Source organism: Sus scrofa, chromosome 4 (assembly GCF_000003025.6).
Source record: "Sus scrofa isolate TJ Tabasco breed Duroc chromosome 4, Sscrofa11.1, whole genome shotgun sequence".
NCBI lineage: Eukaryota > Metazoa > Chordata > Mammalia > Artiodactyla > Suidae > Sus > Sus scrofa.
Genome location: NC_010446.5, coordinates 18965764 through 18987339, shown reverse-complemented (window position 1 = coordinate 18987339; position 21576 = coordinate 18965764). Strand labels below are relative to the sequence as shown.

Genomic DNA, 21576 nt, shown 5'->3' with positions numbered 1-21576 from the left:
CCCTAGCCTGGGAACTTCCATATGCCTCGAGTGCAGCCCTAAAAAGCAAAAAAAAAAAAAAAAAAAAAAAGCAAAAGGAAGGACCTGGGTTTAAAGTCAACACTCTGCATCTGGAGGGGGTGGAATTCCTCTCATTCTTTGGCTCAAGAATATGCTGGAGCAGAAAACACAAAGCTCCAGCAAATGTCTACATTGAATTAGTGCTAAATTGTCCTGCAAATTACTTGTAGCCTACTTTAGGATGGATTATGACTTGCTCTCGTGACCTTGATTCTGACTACAACTTCAACGATGGTTGAGAACTGCTGATTCTGTTGTACAAGGTGTCCTCTGGGGGGGAAAAACATGCTATGAATTCATGAGGATAGATTTGTGGACATGGGAAAAGAGAAACAGTGATTGGTCTCCTTATGTAGAATCTCACCAATGTTGTAAGTTTGGGAGTGGAAAATAGTGAGGTTTATGACAACAGTGAGTGTTTATTGAGTAAATAACTGCTGTGTTTTCCACTATCTGCTTTCCATGGTTTTGCATGTGATCATGGAAAAAAAATGGGTATTTTTAAAGGGAAAGAAGTTCATAGGACCTCGTATTGCTGTAGGGCTTGATACTGCAAAGAGGTTTTAAATTCATTAATTTGAACCTGTGAGGCTAAGCATTTTTACCTAATTCTGTTTTATAAATGATGTCATTGAGGCCTAGAGGCGGACAAATGACTTGATTTAAATCATCCAGCAAAGGAGCCTAAAACTTAAATCCATGATATGTTTAAGTTTAAACTTTCAAGTTTAAGTTTAAAGCTTAAATCCTACATCTTTTCCATAGTTACACAGCTGCCCTTTTAAGATGTTCCAATTTTGGTTTATCTAAGTAATAGGTGTAGATATTTTTAGACTTAATAATATAGTATTTTATATATTTTATTTCATTTTTACATTGAAAATATAAAATATGGAGTCCTATGGTGGCTCAGGGGGTTAAGGATCTGGTGTTGTCATTGCTATGGCTCGGGTCACTGAAGTTGCACAGGGTTTAATCCCTGGCCCAGGAACTTCTGCATGCCACAGGCAAGTCCAAAAAATAAAATACAAACAAAATGTAAAATGTAATTTATATTTCACATTATTTATATTTCATTTTATATTAGATTTCATATTATATGTGTTTATATTAATACAGAGCTTGAATTTCTGTAAAATAATAAAAGGATGTGGTGGTTTCCAAGTGTTCTAGTATTTTCACATTCTTTGTGTCATCAATATTAAATTAGTTTATTAATAAATAATTGGAGGAGTTTCCATCATGGCTCAGCTCAAACCCAACTAGTATCCATGAAGACATGGGTTTGATCCCTGGCCTTGCTCAGTGGGTTAAGGATCCGGCATTGCCCTGAGCTGTGGCATAGGTTGCAGATATAGCATGGATCCCACATTTCTGGGGTGTAGGCCAGCAGCTGCCTCTGATTCAATCCCTAGCCTGGGAAATTCCATATGCCGTGGGTGCAGCCCTAAAAATGCCGCACACAAAAAAGTAATAATAATAATAAATAAATAATTGGAAGCAGGGCGTGTACCTTAATTCCTCAGTTATTATAAAGAAGAATGATGATGAGCACAGATATGGGAGACATTGTCACTGAATTGGTCAGGTGAACCCCCACTTGGGCCCTAACTCTAGTGGAAACCCCCTGCCTCATAGGAAACATTCATTTTCCATTCAGATTTGCCCAGTAACTAACCATGCTGAGACTGAAACAGCATAAGCTCTACTCATTGGCCAGACAATGGAGAAGCAGGAACTTGGTTTGCAAATCAACTTCATGCCCAACTCTGGCTAGGATACCATAGATACAGAGAGCTGGGGTTAGGGGAGGGAATTAGAAAAGGAGAGGGAGGAATATTCATTACTTCTACCAGAGCAGGGATGTACTTTGCTGGGAACTGGGGCAATGTCCCTCTTCATTCCTTGTATGGATTCTTCTGGTTGTCATGGCAGTTGTCAACTGTCCTGGTGTTGGTGGGTGTGTCATTTAGCATGCTAATAGGTTACCGTGAGCGTATAAGTATAATGAGGCTCAGAGGCTCCTAAAAAATGTCTTCCACCATCTTGGATTTGGCCAGTTCTAACCAGTTCTGATGGGTTCTTGTTTTTCTCTTCTGGCAGCTTCCCCTAAGCCATAGAAAACATTATCCACAGCTGCAGCTTCTGTTCCCTCAAGGAAAGGGTAGGGTAAGAGCTTGGGTCTAAGAGCCGTGGTAATAACTTCATTGAATTAATCAGTCTCAGCCAGTCTTATCTCCTTTGCTTCCCCTCTCCCTGACTCTGTCCCTTCCTTTTGTCTTCTGGTCTTTCCATTTTACAAGAAGCCAGAAATCCTTTAGGCTCATTCTTAATTGTGCTTTCTTTGCTTAATACATACATTCATTCAATTCACTCAACAATGAATAATTAGGAGTTCCATTGTGGCTCAGTGAGTTAAGAACCTGACTAGTATCCATGAGGATATGGGTTCAATCCCTGGTCTTTCTGACTGGGTTAAGGATCCAGTGTTGCTGTGAACTGCAGTATAGGTTACAGATGTGACTTGGATCCTAGCATTACTGTGGCTGTGGCGTAGGTCTGCAGCTGCAGCTCCAATTCGACCCCTAGCCTGGGAAGTCCATATGCTGCAGGTGTGGCCCTAAAAAGCAGAAAAAAAAAAAATTATGGATGACTTCACTCATCTCCTATTGCTGCTGTAACAAATTAATACAAATTTGGTAGCTTGAAGTAACACAAATTTATTATCTTACAATTCTGTAGTCAGAAGTCTGAAATAAAGGTGTCAGTAGTGTTGCTGAAACTCAGCCTCTGTCCACCGATGCCGAATAGAAATTCGGGAACAGAGATTGGGGTGAAGGAGAAAAAATAGCTTTTATTGCTTTGCCGGGCAAAGGAGGCCACAGCAAGCTAATGTTCTAAAGACTGTGCCCTCTTTGGGGGTAGAATCGCAGGGAGTTTTATAGTCTAAAAGGAGAAAAACAGATAAAACAGATTAAAAATCGGAATTGGGACAAACATGCATTCTTCTTTCTTTGGAGGAATCTTAGTCATGGAAGGTGGTGTCAGGAGATCTCGGCGTGTGACCGGTCTTCAGATTATTGCCTTGAATAACAGTACTCACGTAAAGGGCATATTGATCCGAAGTTAGAGCAATCTAGGAAAGTTCCTGAAAAACACGTTCTAATAATCTTTGACCCACAGGCCATGGTGCTCATGGTCCCAATCGGTAGCTTACAGGTGATTGTGTTCAGGGTGCAGTTACGCCGGGAAGAAGCGCAAGGAAGCGCTCCCAGCCCTTCAGTATCAAAGTCTTCATCTCTAAAAGAAGCATCGGGAGTGTAACTTTTCTCCTAGGTGTGTAAGATGCCTCATCATTGTGTGTATGCTTTGAGGGGGAGCCAGGACCCTGCCCAGGGCTGTGCTCTTGTCTCTTGACTGTTCCTTCCCTGCATCTCCATCCCCTTCCTTCCCTCATCAGCAACGGTCTGAAACATCAGATCTGAGCCACATCTATGACCTACACCACAGCTCATGGCAACTCCAGATCCTTAACCCACTGAGTGAGGTGAAAATCAAAACTGCATCCTCACGGACCCTAGGTGGGTTCGTTACTGCTGAGCCACCATGGGAACTCCACATCTCCCATTTCTGCCTTTGACTTTTTTCTCCTTCTTATAAGTACCCTCATGATGACATTGGGCCCACCTGGATAACGCCTATGTTAAAATCAGCTGATAAGCAATCCCGTTCTATCTTCACCCTTAATTCTACATCGCTGTGTCAACTAATATATTCCCAGGTTCTGGAGGTTAGGACATGGACATCTTTGGGAGTTGGGGGTATTGCTCAGCCTACTATATACCAGGCAACTGTATGGATTTATATCCTGTTTGATTCTGTTTTGCCGATTAGAAGTACCTATCGCCAAAAGCTGGAGATCTGTCTATCTCCTCTTTTTCCTGCGTGGCATCAGCAGTCACTCATATCCAGTGTCCACTCTTCAGACACACAAGAGATATACCATCTTTCAATCTGTGTCAGCTAAATGCAAAGTACGTGACAAATGATGCCACCACCAACCTCAAGAGAAGTTCCTCCATCTAAGGCAGAAGCTGTGGATCAGTGGCAAGTTCACAGTGACACATCCAGAGTGGCCACTCATTACTGAATGATGTTTTTATTCTTTTATTAGAATTCTCTGTTCTATCACAGATAAACTAATAACTCAGTGTAAAAGCTGACCTTTGTTGGCCTCATCCATTTTCAAAAGGATGGGAGACAGGGAAGGGTGGATAATTTAACATCTCAACTGAGGCGCCGTGGCAAGTGAAAGGAGAAACTATTCATAATCCTGCAGGAATAATAAATGTAAAAGAGGTTTTTTTGGGGAATATGAGGACATAGAATATCCCTATACATTGAGTCCAAATGAATAGTAACAGCCATAAACACTGTGACTGTGAAAATGTGTTGAGGACTCCACAGATTCAGAGCACTGGAGTAGAAGTTTTACATCCTTGAGCTCATGTAATTCTTACAACAATCTTATAAGGTAGGTATTATTATTATTAATCACCCCTATTTGAAAGTTGAGGGAAATGAAGCTTAGAAATTTAGATGCCTAGGTGAAGCTAGTAAGTGGCTGAATGACCCAATTTGGTAAAATACTAAACCACATACCTTTTCTAGTACATTGCCTTCTAGGAAAAAGTATAGTTTCTTGGAAATTGTTAAATTGCAGTTGCCAGCTGGATATCCTTGGATACCAGTGTGTAGGAAGTTACTTGGTAAAGATACACAGTGTGGAGTTTCCTGGGGCTCAGCAGGTTAAGGATCTGGCAACTGTCACAGCTGTGGCTCAGGTCACTGCTGTGGTGCAGGTTGGGTCCCTGGCATCGGAATTTCTGTATGATGAGGGCACCGTCAAAAAAAAAAAAAAAAAGGATGCACAATGCCTTTATTCTAGATCTGTGAAAAACCAGGAGCTCTAAGAGATGCTTTTTCTTTGTCCTTTAGGTCTGTCAGTTTGTCGTCTCTGTAAATGGGCTTAATGTGCTGCATGTGGATTACCGGACCGTAAGCAACCTGATTCTGACGGGCCCACGGACGATTGTCATGGAAGTCATGGAGGAGTTAGAGTGCTGAGTGGGTGGCCCTCCAGCCCTCCCCAGGGCCTTGGAGGATCAAGACAGAACACAGAGCTGTGCAATGACAAGACTTCCCTGTACATGGATGGCTTTGGACGTACCTGTCTTCTCTGTACCTACACATTTTAATTCGAGTTTCATACACTGTGTCACTGTTCGAATGTGGAAAACTGGGTCATCCATCTTAAAACAAACAAACAAACAAACAAACTTATGTCAGGGTAGAAAATGTTCAAGACACAGAATTTTCTGATATAGTAGCATCATTGCCTTACCCGATTTCTACGTGTAGTTTTCATCCATTGTTTTTTCTCAGTTTGCAGAAAGTTGTTGAAATGTTTCTCTCGCCAAAACAGCAACATGCTAAAATCCCCTTCATAGGAGTCAATAAGGTGTTTTTACAGACCTTAAGTTATACTCTCACCAAAGCAGCATGGAGCTGTTTATTAGAGGATCTGGATTTCATCAGACTTCAAATTAAGGCAACATCCAAAAGAATAGTACTAGTTAATTAGCATTTTGAAAGTTCTAAAGTATTCAAGTGCTTAAAAACCATCAAATTTTTGACTTGTTCTTAATTCCTGCCTTTAGTATCAACTTTTAACATGGGTTCTCAATTATGGCATTGGTCAAAAAATAAATATAAAAACTTTATGATGGTGTGGGTAGGGTGGATAGAGAGATTCTACTTAAAACTATGTGTTCTGTTTACTGTTTCTGAGCCTACGTCATTTTGTTCCATCAATCAACAACAGTGGCTTTCTAGAAATAATCCTGAATATGTTGAATGTCAAAACAGACAAGTTTGTATATACACATATAATGCAAAATCTAGCCCCTGTCAAGATTTCTCTTTGAAGTTGTCCCTTTTTAAATAAAGTATTCTAGAACTTGGCCCATATATGATAAAACTTGAAACTCAATTGCCATATTGGCCTGAATTTTTATTAGCTTTCTAGTGTAACATATTCTAAGGACATGACATGCTGCTTATTTGGCGGGATTATTTTTCACCCAAAGCGCCTTTTTGTGTTATAACTTTTCAGCTCACTTGTATTTATGCATGTTTCTTTCTTTCCTTTTTTTAGTTCTAGAAAAGAATGCATTTTGGGGCTTGGCGTATAGAGGAAATTCCTCTAAGAGCCAGATTAGGGAGTCAGGGAATGCTCAGTTCCTCTTATTTTCATATAATGCATTCTGAATGACCAGGTTACTTTCTTATCATGGGTTAACAAAATCTGAATGTTGTACCTCAGCCTTTTTTTTTTTTTTTTTTGGTAATAGGTTATTATAATTTAGTAATGGTACTGGTAGAATGGACAGGCCATGCTAACTCACATGTTTCTGGTAATCCAACTTTTTTCTGATCTGTAGTTTGAATCAGAGAATAGAGTTTTGAAGAACGAGAGACTGTAGCTAACATTAATACTCTCGATCTATAGTTGAGAACTGTTATTGTCTCTGTGTGCGTGTGTGCGCGCGCGCGCGCGTGCGTGCATTTATACTGTGCGCCAGGCTCTGTGCTATGGCTCTTTACATACACGCTGCCTTTTCATCCTCATCACCACCCTGCAAGGTAGAGATTATCCTCCTCATTTTTCAGACGTGGAAACTAAGGCCGAGCAAGTTTAAAAATGGTGTTTAGGGAGTTCCCTGATGACTCTGAAGGTTAAGGATCCAGCATGGGCACCACAGTGGCTCAGGTTGCTGCTGCGCTGCGGATTCCCTCCCTGGCCCAAGAACTTTCACATGCCGTAGGTGTGGCCAAAATAATAAATAAATATAAAAACGGCGTCTGAAGTTCACACGGTTGTAAGAAATGCGAAGTGATAGAGCCTGGATTCAAACATTAGTTTATTTAATGCTGAAACCCACGCTACGCCCTCTCCCACTCCTCCCCAGCCTTTCCCCATTTGGGGACCTTTTCTCAAGGGTTTATTCTGTACCCAGTGCTCTGCTAAAACTACGCATCGCCTATCCTTCCCGACCTGGGAGGTCAGCATTGTCGTTATGTCCATTTTACAACTGAGGAAACAGACTCCTCAAGAAGTTAGTCATACGCCCAAGGCCACGCAGCTAGAAAGTGGGAAGCCTTACCATTAGGCTTTTTTAAAAAAATGGTACCATCTTTAAAAGATGTGTCCTAAATGCCTCTTGTCCCCAGGTATTCATTAATTGACAAAAGGAGAAGGAAGGCCTTTGGGGAATGGCATCTTCTTGCCTGCTCTGTGTCCTTTCGACTCATCTCCTGATGCCCACTGTCTTGGACCTCAGCATGGCACCTCTTCCCTTTAGCCCATCTCAGCACCAAAAGAGCACCTGTCTTTTTGTACATCATACAGCCTCCTGCTATGACATGTCTTTGACTCAGAGGCCATTGATATCTTTGCTCAAATGAACACTAAGGTGAACGAAGGAAGAAGAAAGAAAGAAGGATAGATGGAAGGAAGAAAAGAAGGGAGGGAGAGAGGGACTGTTGCCCCCTTTGGCTCCCATCACCCCCAAGGCCAAATGTCAGAGGATTTTTCTTAAGCCCGAGGGAGCATCTCCTGAATAATAACCCCAACCCACCCCTGCCCTCCTCACCCTGTGGTTGACGTGTGTGCTCCATTTCTGTAGGGGCCCAGTCTAGCTCTGTCCAGCCTTTGCACATGCAGTTTCTCCTGCCTGGAATATTATTCTTTCTCCTTTGCCTGGAAAAATCTGTTATTTTTCTATGAACGCCCTTTAGATATTATCTTCTCTGAAACATCTTTGCCAGTTCTGGAACTGAAGCCCCTTGTCTAAATTCCCATGGACCCCTACACACCAGCCTCCTGTGATTATAGCACTGATGACCTTTGCTTTGGAATATTGCCCCGTTCTCTGCCTGTCTCCCTAACTATATTCTGAGCATCTGCAGAACAGGAACTGTGTCTTGCTACCCAGATACTCCCTTCACTCAGCACAGTTCCTGACACAGAGCAGGGTGTCAGCTATCCAGTGGAATATTCTAAGGCATCAACCTGAAGCGTAGCTCATGACACTTCTTATTTAATCATGAAGGGGATCCTATGGGTTGGCCTTTGGGGCAGAACTCTGCTAGGATGACCAGCCACAGCTTGATGTGGGACGGACTGGGTTCACACAAACACCACTGGTCAGGGAGCCTGTTGACTGGGGGCTGGCTGATTTGGATGGCTTCGTGCATATATTTCATGGTTGGCTGGGGCTGTTGGCTCGGGAGCCTCGGTTCCTCTTTAGGTGGCCTTTCCCCATAGCTAGTCCAGGCTTCCTCATTAGGCCTCCTGAGATCCAAAAGGGGGAGAATGGAAAGTGCAAGGCATTTCGTAGACTTGCTTCGAAGTCAGGCAGTGTCATTTCCATAGCGTTTTGTTGGCCAAAGCAAGTCATAAAGCTAACCCAGAATCAAGAGGTAGGGAAACAGACTCTCCCTTCTGATAGTAGGAACTGCAAAGAATCTGACCATTTTTAGTCCACCAAAGGTAGGTACTCACTATTTTTTTTTCTTTTTTTTTTTTTTGAATAAAGAACCAAGAAGTTACCTAGTTACTGAAAGGCTTCAGCTATCCAGATGTAAATCACCAACCAACCCCTGGGTAGAAGTGTAACCTTTCGTTGTGAATAAAACTCCATGCCTAATGAAAACTTCAGAGTCACAAAATCCCCAAGTAATAGTGCTACATGGAGCCATGGAGAGCACGGTTTTTATTCTTTGCATTTTGCTGAGGAGGGAACAGGTGTGGAACGGTCACATGGCATGTCCAAACTCATGAGGCTTATTGGGGTCAGGGCCTGGGCCAAAAGCCAGCCTCCCTCCCTCCAATCCTATGTCCTTTACAATTTAGCCTCCTGCCGTGGAGGGTAATGTGGTGAAAATAGTCCTTTGGCTTCGTGTTACTCTTAAATGCAATTGCGCCATGTACCTGTGAAGGTGACAGATACACACTTTAATTAACTCAGGCCTTGGGTTGTTAAATTACAGCATTAAAAAAGCATATTTTGTGTGATGTGTTGACAGTTGAACTGCTTTACAATTTAGAAACTCCATTTCTAAATGTAATATGGAGAATTATTCTAGACAGCAGACTTTCTAAGAGTTGTTATTTCCTGTGTATGCGTGTGGCTGTGTGTATCAGTGTATTGTGTGTGAGAGTTCATGGAGAATCCCTGAAATGGCTTTCTTTGTTCCTAAAGAAAACACTTTTGATTTTCAGGTATTTGTATAATGTCTCTATGTTTTTGTGATAGACTCAGAAATCAGTTTTTGATAATTCATTAGTATAGTATGTGCTATCAGTGCAAATTTGAAAGCCATGTTGATTAATTTTGCTGTAGAGAGCATTCTGCAGCTGCCTTTTGGGTTGATTCTATCATCTGACGTCGTCTTATTAATCTCTGTTAAATAATTGTACAAAGTGATCAGTTTCTAGTTGACAGATGATGGGTGACATGAAGAAGAGATTCATGTTTGGGTAAATTAGATGCGATCAGCTTCACACTATCTTGTCAAAGATGAATGCATTGGAGTGGGAGGAATTTCTAATGTAAAAATTACTGATTTCAGTCCCAAATGGAGTCTCAGATTTCCCAATACTCATCTCTTTTGAATAAGTTGAGAAAGTAATCTACTTTCAAGATCTATTTGAATGATATTAACTGGTCTCTCCTGTTGAGTATTATTCCTATTTCACTTTGATTCTAAATGATCAGAATAACTCTGGAATGGAGTTCCTGGTGGCCTAGTGGGATGAGGATCTGGTGTTGTCACTGCTCTGGCATGGGTTCAATCCCTGGCCTGGGAACTTCCACATGCTACAGGCGTGGCCAAAAAAAAAAATAGTAATAACTCTAGTACATTTCAGTTTTGCTGATTGGTTAGAGTCTCTTGGTGTCACTGACCCTGGTTTTACTCATTTAAGGCAGCATTTCAAATGTAATGTTTTCTCTCAGTTCAATACCAAAAGAACAAATCTGCACTGCACCAAAATGAAGTTCATTGTCAAAGTTAGTGTATGGTATTGTCAAATGCATTAATATATGTACTTAATATATATGTTTATTTTTAAATTAGGTTGAAATTTACTTCCTTTCTTAAAAGTTATAGCAAAATACTTAAAATTATAATGTGCAAATAGATGGTATAGCATGAAATAGATGTTAAGTTTTTAAAACAATGTCTTTAGGGTTTCAGCTTTTCCTGTCTTTTAGAACAAATTAGCCATTTTTTATCCTAAGGAAGGGTTGCATTATAAAGCTGATCTACAACTAACCTATCAGAGGAAACACATAGGACTCGTATCTAGTTCTCTAATGTAGCCAAAAGTGCCATTTGTAAAACTACTTGATGATGGATGTTTTCTGAAGCTCTTTTGCCTGGAAAAAAAAAAGTACATTAAAAAGCTTTTTCTGTACAATATTTGATTTGGAATCATTTTCTCCCTACATAGTTATTGATAAATGTTATGGAATAGTCTACATGAAAAAAATGCTACGTGGTTGTCTACTATTTTGAGAAAACATTCTTTTTTTATTTTCAATTAATTAGGAAATCAGTTAAATGAGTCAGTATGCGTAGGGTAAAAGTATGGAGGTCGGGCTAAATTATGGAGATGATCAGTTACTCAGACTACATGCAACATTAATCCAAGGAACTTTACATTTTTCTCTCATTTATTCGTTTATTCACTTGCTCTTTCATGCAAGAAACCACATGGAAAACTCGTGTTTTGCTGGACAGTGTGTGTATAGGCCCTGAGACTACAAAAGCGAGTAGACAGCACCCTGAATTCAGCTCATCCTTCAGGAGTCACCTCTGAGCCTATCTCCTAGAAAACTCTCCATGGAGAAGTGGGAACATGAAATCTTGGTGTTGAAATGGGTTTTGTTTGTTTTTGCTTTTTAGGGCCCCACCTGTGGCATATGGAAGTTCCCAGGCTTAGGGTGGACACCTATGGAAGTTCCCAGGCCGCAGCCACAGCAACACCAGATCCAAGCCAAGTGTGCGACTTAACACCACAGCTCACGCAACGCCGAATCCTTAACCCACTGAGCAAGGCCAGGGATCGAACCCGTATCCTCATGGATACTAGTTGGTTTCATTTCCACTGCACCACAGAAGCAACTCCAAAATATGTATTTTTATACCACAAAACACTGACAGCAACCTACATTTAACTGTTTCTCCTTCCCTAATCCTCTCCCCCACTTTCTTTTACCCGGAAGCACCACAGCGAAGGTTGTTTATCATCCTTTTCTTCTTTGTGTTTTTAATAATTGCCTAGGGATTTTAAAAAATGAACTTCAGTAAAAGAGCATCGAATTTTATATAAACCTCTGGGACTTGTGTGTGTGTTCATTCAGGATTATATTTCTAAGATTCTTCTAGAGGTTTATGCGTAGTTGTAATTAATTCACTTTTTACAGCTTCATAAATTTCCAGAGCATAGCTTATTTGTCCACCTGCTTGTCAATGAGCATTGTGTTTGTTTCCGTTGTCCTCACTGTTGCTGTCCTAAATAGAATCACTGTGAACATTCTGAACATTCTGATGGTATCGCTATGAACCATCTCCTGGGAACAAATGCAGGAGTGTCTCCTAAGGTATCCACTTAGGAGAAGGTTTTTTTTTTTTGTTTGTTTGTTTGTTTTGCTGCACCTGCAGCATGTAGAAATTCCCAGGCCAGGGATCAAACCCACACCTTAGCACTGACCCAAGCAGCTGCAGTGACACCACCAGATCCCTAACCCACTGCGCCACAAGGGAGCTCCAAGAGAAGACTCTGAGTCATAGGAATGTGAATACTAACTTTACAAGGTCACATCCATCTAGGTTTCAACATGGTTGAACCACTGTAGGTGTTCATCTGAAATATAGAGTGGTAGATATTGATCAGTAATTTCTCCAACACTTGTATTCTGAAAGGTCTTAATTTGTGTCCAAAGTTTATTTGGTCAGTGATACTGAGAATTCTGCTTAGTTGCAAAGCTCATAAAATTTAAAGCACTAAAAAATGTAGGTAGCATGGGATCCTAACTTAATATGTCAGTGTCTTCATGATACACAGGATGCCTTTAAAACATTTTACCCTACAACCACTCTGGGATTCTGATGAGGCAAGATTATTGGGTGTCATATAACATATTTAAACACATCCAACAGATCATTTCTTTTGCATGTATAGTTTTAATGATTTTTATTTTTTTCCATTATAACTGGTTTACAATGTTCTATTAGTTTTCTACTGTATAGCAAAGTGACCCAGTCACACATACATATATATATCCTTTTTCTCACATTATCCTCTATCATGCTCCATCAGAAGTGACTAGAGGAGTTCCCGTCGTGGCGCAGTGGTTAACGAATCCGACTAGGAACCATGAGGTTGCGGGTTCGGTCCCTGCACTTGCTCAGTGGGTTAACGATCCGGCGTTGCCGTGAGCTGTGGTGTAGGTCGCAGACGCGGCTCGGATCCCGCGTTGCTCTGGCTCTGGCGTAGGCCGGTGGCTACAGCTCCGATTCAACCCCTAGCCTGGGAACCTCCATATGCCGCGGGAGCGGCCCAAGAAATAGCAACAGCAACAACAACAACAACAACAAAAAGACAAAAGACAAAAAAATAAATAAATAAATAAAATAAAAAAGAAGTGACTAGATATAGTTCTCAGGGCTACACAGCAGGATCTCATTGCTTATCCATTCCAAAGACAATAGTTTGCATCTGTTAACCCCAGATTCCCAGTCCATCCCACTCCTTCCCCCCACCCCCCCTTGGCAATCACAATTCCCAACAGGTAATTTATTAAGCACCTACTATGGGCCTGTCACTGAGTCTTTCACAAGCAGTATTAAAGAAGAAAGGTCCAAGAGTTCCTTTGTGGCTCAGTGGGTTAAGGATCCAGCATTGTCACTGCAGCAACTCAGGTTGCTTGATCCTTGATTTTGGCCTGGGAACTTCTGCATGACACAGGTGCAGCCAAAAAAAAAAAAAAAAAAAAAAAAAGAGGAAGAGACAGAAGAGAAAGAAGATGAAAAGTTTAAGTCCTTATGAAACCCAAACACCTTAGACTCAAACTCGGCCTAAACCCAGATTGGGACTTGAACCCATGTTTGTTTGTGTGTGTGGTTTTTTGTTTGTTTGTTTTGTTTTATTAGAATCAAACACCTGGGGTCTCGACTTACTGAGACTCAGGTCCTTTGTGTCTCAGAGCAGAAGGAGTTCAGCAAGAGACAAAGTCATAGGCAAGAAACAGATTTATTAGGATGCTTGTGAGGGATACAAGCGGGCAGGCAAGGAGGCTCTGCCCCGAGAATTAGGTGGGCTGCATTCTTATGATCCAAGGAAAATGGGGAGCAGGAGAAGACTGCCTTCTTCCTCATTCTTCAAGTAGACATCAGGCTTACATCATTAGCCCCTCCTTTGTATCAGGTAGAAGAGTATTTGACCCTATGAGGCCAAACTAGGACTGTCAGGGTGCTTACGCCAATCAGCAGAAAGATGGTCACATATACTAAAATACGTTGAATCCTCAGGTTCGTGTATAATGCGGGCTCCTCCTTTGGAAGGTCATCCTTCCCTTAAATCCCCGTCCTTGGTCCTGGGGATCATGATCTTGCTGCACCGGAATGCAGGCCTCATTAGATCTGTCACTGGATCTGTCACGCATATGTCCTGCTTTGACTTATGGTTTTATAGTTCAGCAAGCCTGCTCTGTTGCCCGACTCTGGTGGCTTTCTTGAGGGATTGTTAACTTAGAGTGGTCTCCCAAAGATGCCTAGGTTTCCCTCTCTCTGTGGTCCCCTACTGAGACTTCTGTAACTACCCGTGTAACTATCCTATTCTATCCCTGTCATATCTGCTGGTAGGTTGTAGTGAAGGAAAGTGCAGCCTTTACTGTGAAGGCTCCAAGGAGGAAGGGTGGCTCGTGCTTTAGAACCCCCAACTCCCTGATGGTTTACTTTCTTTAAAAAAATTTTTATTGAGGGAGTTCCCTTCATGGCTCAGTGGTTAATGAAACTGACTAGGACCCATGAGGATACAGGTTTGATCCCTGGCCTCGCTCAGTGGGTTAAGGATCAGGTGTTGCCGTGAGCTGTGGTGTAGTTCGCAGATGTGGCTCGGATTCCCCTAGCCTGGGAACTTCCATATGCCACAAGTAGGGCCCTAAAAAGCAAAAAAAAAAAAAAAAAAAAAAATATATATATATATATATATATATATATATATATATCACAGTGTAGTTGATCTACAGTGTTGTGTTAGTTTCAAGTATACAGCAAAGTGATTCAGTTATCTATATACATATAGTCACTCATTTTCAGATTCTTTTCCCATGTAGGTTATTACAGAATCCCGAATGCTTTGGAGGGAGAAGATTATATAGGCAAAATTGGGGGTGAGAGCTGTTGTGATCTGTGCACACAGGTCAGAAAAGAATTTCCAGACTCATATCGGGATGAGAAGAAAGAAGTTTCTTGAGCATAGTGAGGTGGAAAGTAGAGTTTATTGAGATGAGAGATGCTGCAAGTGCAGTGGGAAGACCTCCTGGTTATCAGGGAGCGCCAGCACCAAGGGCGTGGTCATGTCTGCTCTTATAACCCAGGGAGAGGAGCAGTCCCAGGATACACCTGATGACCTGCCAACTGGTTGGAGAAGAGGGATCTTGGGATACACTGGCTGGTTGGTTGGGGGCGTATAAGGTCCCTATAGAGGCAGAGTGAGGAGTGGGCCGCATACCTTTCCTAGTAGGAGTAGGAAGGAGTAGGCCAGGTTGCTCAAGGTAGGGGAAGGGGCCTTACAGTGAGGCAGGTGGGGTGATGATAAGGGTCTGGCAATTCTTGTCTTGGCCAAAGGCTTTGAGTTTAATCTCCTTGACGGGGCCTTGAAGCCCAACAAGAGCTATAGGGTGTGTGGCCTTCTTCTGACTGGTTAGTGCTAATACGGCAGAGCTCCAGGAATCTTGTGCTCAGCCTGAAGTTTCCATCCTCCAACCTGTGGGGGCCTCAGTTCCTGCAGAAGAACTCAAAGACACGTACATTCCTAGAGGAGGAACCAGGACCCTGGGTTATGGCTTCACTGTGGTTTCTGACTGCCTCTCCCTTGGCTCTGCATCCCTGCCCCCTGCCCATTAGCAACAATTTGAATCTGCCCTTTGGAACTCAGGGAAGGTCACGGAGGCAGAAGGAAGCCTGTTTCTTAGGAACGAGAAATGGGGGGACACAGAAAGGATTTGTACCCAGGAGGGGCCCGCAGGGCCCTGATCATTTCAGTTACGTATCTTAGTTGTCTTAATTGTCATAAGACTAGGCAATAGAAGGGTCAACTTTATAGTCGGTTGAGTACATTAAAAGAAATCACCTATGCTGTCACTTCCCCTATATTCCCCAGGTACTGAGGATCAAGGAGATTCACGGGTCAGTCGAAAATCTAGCTCTGGATTCATGGCTGTAAGTTGGAAAAGAGCAAAAGTAATTGGATCCTTATCATATTCAGCTGCCTAGCTCTTGAAACTACAAGTTATATGTAAATATTGTGTCAAACATTCCCTTCATTTATTTTTTTTTAGGGCGGCACATGGAAGTTTCCAGTCTAGGGGTCAAATTGGCACTGCAGCTGCTGGCTTACGCCACAGCCATGGCAACGCCAGATGTGAGCCACACCTGTGACTTGTACTGCAGCTTGCCGCAACACCAGATCCTTATCCCATTGAGTGAGGCCAGGAATCAAACTCACATCCTCATGGATCCTACTCTCATTCCTAACCTGCTGAGCCACAACAGGAACTCCCCAAACATCCCCTCTAAAACTCAGGATTTTGTATAAAGTAATTTCACAGAACTGCATAGTATTATCTATCTACTACCTCATCCAGACTCCTGGTGCATTAGGACCCTGTTACGAAAGCAATCAAAGTAATCACTTGTGCCTTATAGTCCTCAGCAAACACTCTCTCTCTCAGGGAAAGTTGGGAACTTAGTCCTGATTATAAAGGAGGTTCTTTTCCCAAACACACCTTAATTGAGCTATCACTCCATTTGTCTTTTGCGGGTAGTTTCCAAAGTATAAAGGTTTAGGAAATTCATGCTGGAATTAGGTAAGCAAAAGCATCAGTTTGTGCTTCTGTTAGCTCGAGCTGTCTGCAGGCAGGGAGCAGAGACACAGGTTGATGCTTGCCTTGGACAACTGACAAAGGTGCTGAGCAAAATAAGGAGTGCTCTGTGAAGAGCTTGGCAAGGTCTCCCCTGTTCTTACATCTGGGATTTGACAACTCTTTTTCTTTGCCTGCCATTCTGACTTTCTTTCCAGTGAAACCAAAACACATCTGACTCAAGCGCAGCCTAAACCCAGATTGGGGCTTGAACCCACAGTTTTTTAGTTAGAGTCACTGGCCTGGGGTCTCGACTTACTGAGACTCAGGTCCTTTGTGTCTCAGAGCAGAAGGAGTTCGGCAAGAGACAAAGTCATAGGCAAGAAACAGATTTATTAGGATGCTTGTGAGGGATACAAGCGGACAGGCAAGGAGGCTCTGCCCCGAGGATTAGGTGGGCTGCATTCTTATGATCCAAGGAAAAATGGGGAGTGGGAAAAGACTGCCTTCTTCCTCATTCTTCAAGTAGACATCAGGCTTACATCATTAGCCCCTCCTTTGTATCAGGTAGAAGAGTATTTGACCCTATGAGGCCAAACTAGGACTGTCAGGGTGCTTATGCCAATCAGCAGAAAGTTGGTCACATATACTAAAATACGTTGAATCTCAGGTTCGTGTATAATGCGGGCTCCTCCTTTGGAAGGTCATCCTTCCCTTAAATCCCTGTCCTTGGTCCTGGGGATCATGATCTTGCTGCACCGGAATGCAGGCCTCATTAGATCTGTCACTGGATGACCTGAGGCATATGTCCTGCTTTGACTTATGGTTTTATAGTTCAGCAAGCCTGCTCTGTTGCACGACTCTGATGGCTTTCTTGAGGGATTGTTAACTTAGAGTGGTCTCCCAAAGATGCCTAGGTTTCCCTCTCTCTCTGTGGTCCCCTACTGAGACTTCTGTAACTACCTGTGTAACGATCCTACTTTATCACCGGGACTCTATCGTCTTCTAAGTTCCCTTTGTTCCCTTGGGGTTAAACATGAAACTCGTTTTGTCCTGAATTTTAAAATACCCGGGTACACAAAGTTCAATTTGTAATAGAAACTCTAGGAAGATGACTAGTGACATCTCTCCAGGTCCAGCCTGAGTGGATGGGACTCGGGGTGGACAGGACAGTGAGAAGGAGAGGGGAAGAGGGAGGAAGGCCATTTGTTCTCTTCCTCCACGTTTCAAATGTATATGCGAATATAGCCAAAACGGTGAGATGAGCCCAGCTTTTAAAAGATCTGGATGTTTCTGCCACAGAGAAAGGTAAAGAAATGAGAATACTTGCCCTTGCTCTTGAACCTGGGAAACCCACAGACCATGCAGGCATGGGAACATGAAGGTTAATTAATGATTGAGCAGGGAGACCCACAGGTCTGGTATTCAGCACAGAAAAGGGAAGGGAAGGTTGGAGTCTGCGAATGTCAGACCAGCCAGTCTGTGTAATACCAAGAACCCCTATTTTTTTTTTTTCAGGTTTTCTTTCAGCCAATTTGAGCTACATCTAAGGTGAAAACTGGAGTGCTTTCTTTACATGAAAGGGAGGAGCTACTATCCCATCTTACTATGGTACATGGTTAAAGTATATACTTTTCCTTATCACCAGCACACATTAACCACCCACTCATTGACTCTTCTCCTTACCAGTCCACCTCTTTTGCTTTCTATCTTGTTTAAGAGTATTGGCTTGCCTGTATGCCACACTTCCATCTTGGCATATAAATGGAAACAAAAGTATGAAATCAGAATCATCTCTTTTTTTTTTTGGCCACCCCTCAGCATATGGAGTTCCCGGGCCAGGGATCAAGTCTGAGCCATAGTTGTGACTTAAGCTGCAGCTGTGGCAGTGCCAGATCCTTAATCCATGCTGCCAGGCCGGGGATTGAACCTGTGTCTCATTGCGCCACAGTGGGAGTTCTAGAATGGTCTCTTTTTATCGGTAAGAGACCCTGTAAATGTGCTGGTTTAACTGTCAATGTGTGAATGGAGAAACACTCTTAGAAAAATCAATCATAATAACAATAACAGCTAGTGTTTATTGCCCTCTAACTATGTGCCAGCTACTCTGATGTTTTCTATGGATGTCTCATGTAATTTTACACCACTCCATTAGGTAGGTTCTAAACTCATCATTTCATTTTATTTTTATTTTTTTTTCTATTACTCAAATGAATTTATCATGTCTGTAGTTGTATAATGATCATAACAATCTGATTTCACAGGATTTCCATCCCACAGCCCAAGCATATCCCCCAACCCCCCAAACTGTCTCCTCTGGAGACCATAAGTTTTTCTTTTTTTTTTTTTTTTGTCTTTTTGTCTTTTTGTCTTTTGTTGTTGTTGTCGTTGCTATCTCTTGGGCCGCTTCCGCGGCATATGGAGGTTCCCAGGCTAGGGGTTGAATCAGAGCTGTAGCCACCGGCCTACGCCAGAGCCACAGCAACGCGGGATCCGAGCCGCGTCTGCAACCTACACCACAGCTCACGGCAACGCCGGATCATTAACCCACTGAGCAAGGGCAGGCACCGAACCCGAAACCTCATGGTTCCTAGTCAGATTCGTTAACCACTGCGCCACGACGGGAACTCCTGGAGACCATAAGTTTTTCAATGTCTGTGAGTCAGCATCTGTTCTGCAAAGTTCAGTCTGTCCTTTTTTCAGATTCCACATGTCAGTGAAAGCATTTGATGTTGGTGTCTCATTGTATGGCTGACTTCACTTAACATGATAGTTTCTAGGTCCATCCATGTTGCAAAAAATGCGGTTATCTCGTTCTTTTTAATGGCTGAGTAATATTCCATTGTGTATATGTACCACATCTTTTAGATCCCCTCCTCTGTCGATGGACATTTAGGTTGTTTCCATGTCTTGGCTGTTGTAAATAGTGCTGCAATGAACATTGGAGTACATGTGTCTTTGCGAGTCATGGTTTTCTCTGGATAGATGCCCAGGAGTGGGATTGCTGGATCAAATGGTAGTTCTATGTTTAGTTTTCTGAGGAATCTCCGTACTGCTTTCCCCAGTGGTTACACCAATTTACAATCCCACCAACAGTGTATTACTGTTCCTTTTTCTCCACACCCTCTCCAGCACTTATTGTTTGTAGACTTTTGGATGATGGCCATTCTGGCTGGTGTAAGGTGGTACCTCAGAGTGGTTTTGATTTGCATCTCTCTAATAATGAGTGATAAAACTCATCATTTTATAGGCAGAGAGCTCTCTGGGGAGGTTAAGTTGGTGGCACAAGGTCACATACCAACCAAGTGGCGAGTCAGAATTGGAACCCAGTCACTCTGACTGCTGATGGTATCTGCCTCTTCTGGCCACCCAGTTTGCCCAGGAATCCAGGGTCGCACATGCTTATGGTGGCAGAGAAGTGTCTAGAGGTAGAACTTGCCGCTTGAGAGCACTCCACTGCCTTGATGCTGCTGTGGGGGCCACACAGAGCATCACAGGACTGCACACAGCATCACACTCCCGAGCAGTGAGGATCCGGGGCTCATTTCCCTGCCTGCCCCCAGGTAGCTGCCATTTCATGCTTTCCTCCTGCAGACAGCAGAGACCACCCCTACTTTCCTCTTTCCTCTCAACCTCACTACCTATCATTTGGTTCATTCCAAAACAGGGGATGTCACGGCTGTTTCTCCAAGCTCCTTCTTAGATGCTCTTCTGGAAGCAAACACCCAGACATTTTTTCTTCCTGTGCATGCATTTCACTTCATTCATTCAATGCATGATAATAGAAGCCTCCCATGGTAAGTGTTAGGCTCTATGATGGTTAACCAGAAAGTAACTTGGGAGCCCTAGAGGATAAGAGCAACATCCACAAATCCTCTCACTCCAGTAATAAGGTCCCCAGCACACGGTAACCTCTCAACTACAGTTTGTTAAGTAAAAGCATGTATTTGTAAAAATCGCACATTGACAGTATCCTTTTCTGAGATGGAAGGGGTCTTTGGAGTCTTACTGAGGCCTCCTCTTCCCTGCTCATTTCTTTTTTTTTTTTTTTTTTTTTTTGTCTTTTTTTTTTTGTCGTTGTTGTTGTTGCTATTTCTTGGGCCGCTCCCACGGCATATGGAGGTTCCCAGGCTAGGGGTCTAATCGGAGCTGTAGCCACCAGCCTACGCCAGAGCCACAGCAACGCGGGATCCGAGCCGCGTCTGCAACCTACACCACAGCTCACGGCAACGCCGGATCGTTAACCCACTGAGCAAGGGCAGGGACCGAACCCGCAACCTCATGGTTCCTAGTCGGATTCACCAACCACTGCGCCACGACGGGAACTCCCCTGCTCATTTCTTAGATGGCCTGTGAAAGCTTTCATTCACTCCTGGCAGCAGGCTTATGTGTATCTTAGTTTTCTCCAGGTCTTCCCATAAGGCCTGACTGACATCTGCTGGAGCACAGGAGACCTTCAATCTGGCAACTTCCTGGTGCTTGGAGGGAAGGAGGTTAATTCACAGCAAGGACAGGAGAGAGGAAAAGGGAACTTTTTGGTTTTTTTTTTTTTTTTGTAATCCCCTACCCCTATCTGGCTCCTGCCCCCTTTCCTCACCTTCTCCCCTTCCCCCCACCCCCACCCCACCCCAGTGGTTCATTCTCCATAGCTGTGGGTCTGTTTCTTTTTTGTTATATCCACTGGTTTGTTGTATTTTTCAGATTCTACATATAAGTGGTATCATACAGTATTTGGCTTTCTCTGTCTGACATGTCACTTAGCATCATGCTCTCCAAGTTCATCCATGTTGCTGCAAATGTCAGAACTTCATTCTTTTTTACAGCTGAGTTGTATTCCATTGTACATATATACCCAAAACTCCTTCTTTAAAAGGACTGACACTTAGGTCATAGACCCAGTCTAAAAGGAATCAAGACAAATCCCTAGGACTTTAGGCGGCTAGAAAGAGTTTCTCAATGATCATAGTGATAGTTATTGAATGTCCATTCCATGCTATGCCCATGTTAATTGTTTTATGCACATCATTAAGTGTTCTATTTACACACATTGTTCCAAGTAATCGTTTTCTAATGCATCTCATAGTGTTTCATCAACTCCGCCTTCACTTCGGATCTTCTATCTCCCCTACAACCTTCACCTTGAGAACAACTAGGTTATAAGGCGAGAGCTTTATGTTAAAGCTAGACTTTACACTCATGCATGAATATGCACTCACACACATACACACACATTTGAAGGAAATGAATGAAACTTTTTCTTTTTTTGTCTTTCTAGGACCACACCCATGGCATATGGAGG

General features: G+C 42.8%; 1 protein-coding gene across 3 annotated transcripts in view; it reads left to right on the top strand.

The window, feature by feature from the left end:
• Positions 1-17831, top strand: part of DEPTOR (DEP domain containing MTOR interacting protein) — a 210623-nt gene extending 192792 nt beyond the window's left edge. For 2 of the 3 annotated variants that reach the window (XM_021090555.1, XM_021090554.1), the window contains exon 12: positions 5059-10608. In XM_021090555.1, coding sequence (XP_020946214.1) covers positions 5059-5187 — 129 coding nt within the window. In that variant the 3' untranslated portion in view covers positions 5188-10608. Of the gene's footprint in view, positions 1-5058; positions 10609-17795 lie in introns of those variants that run through there. The other variant, XM_021090558.1, reaches the window with a different exon arrangement.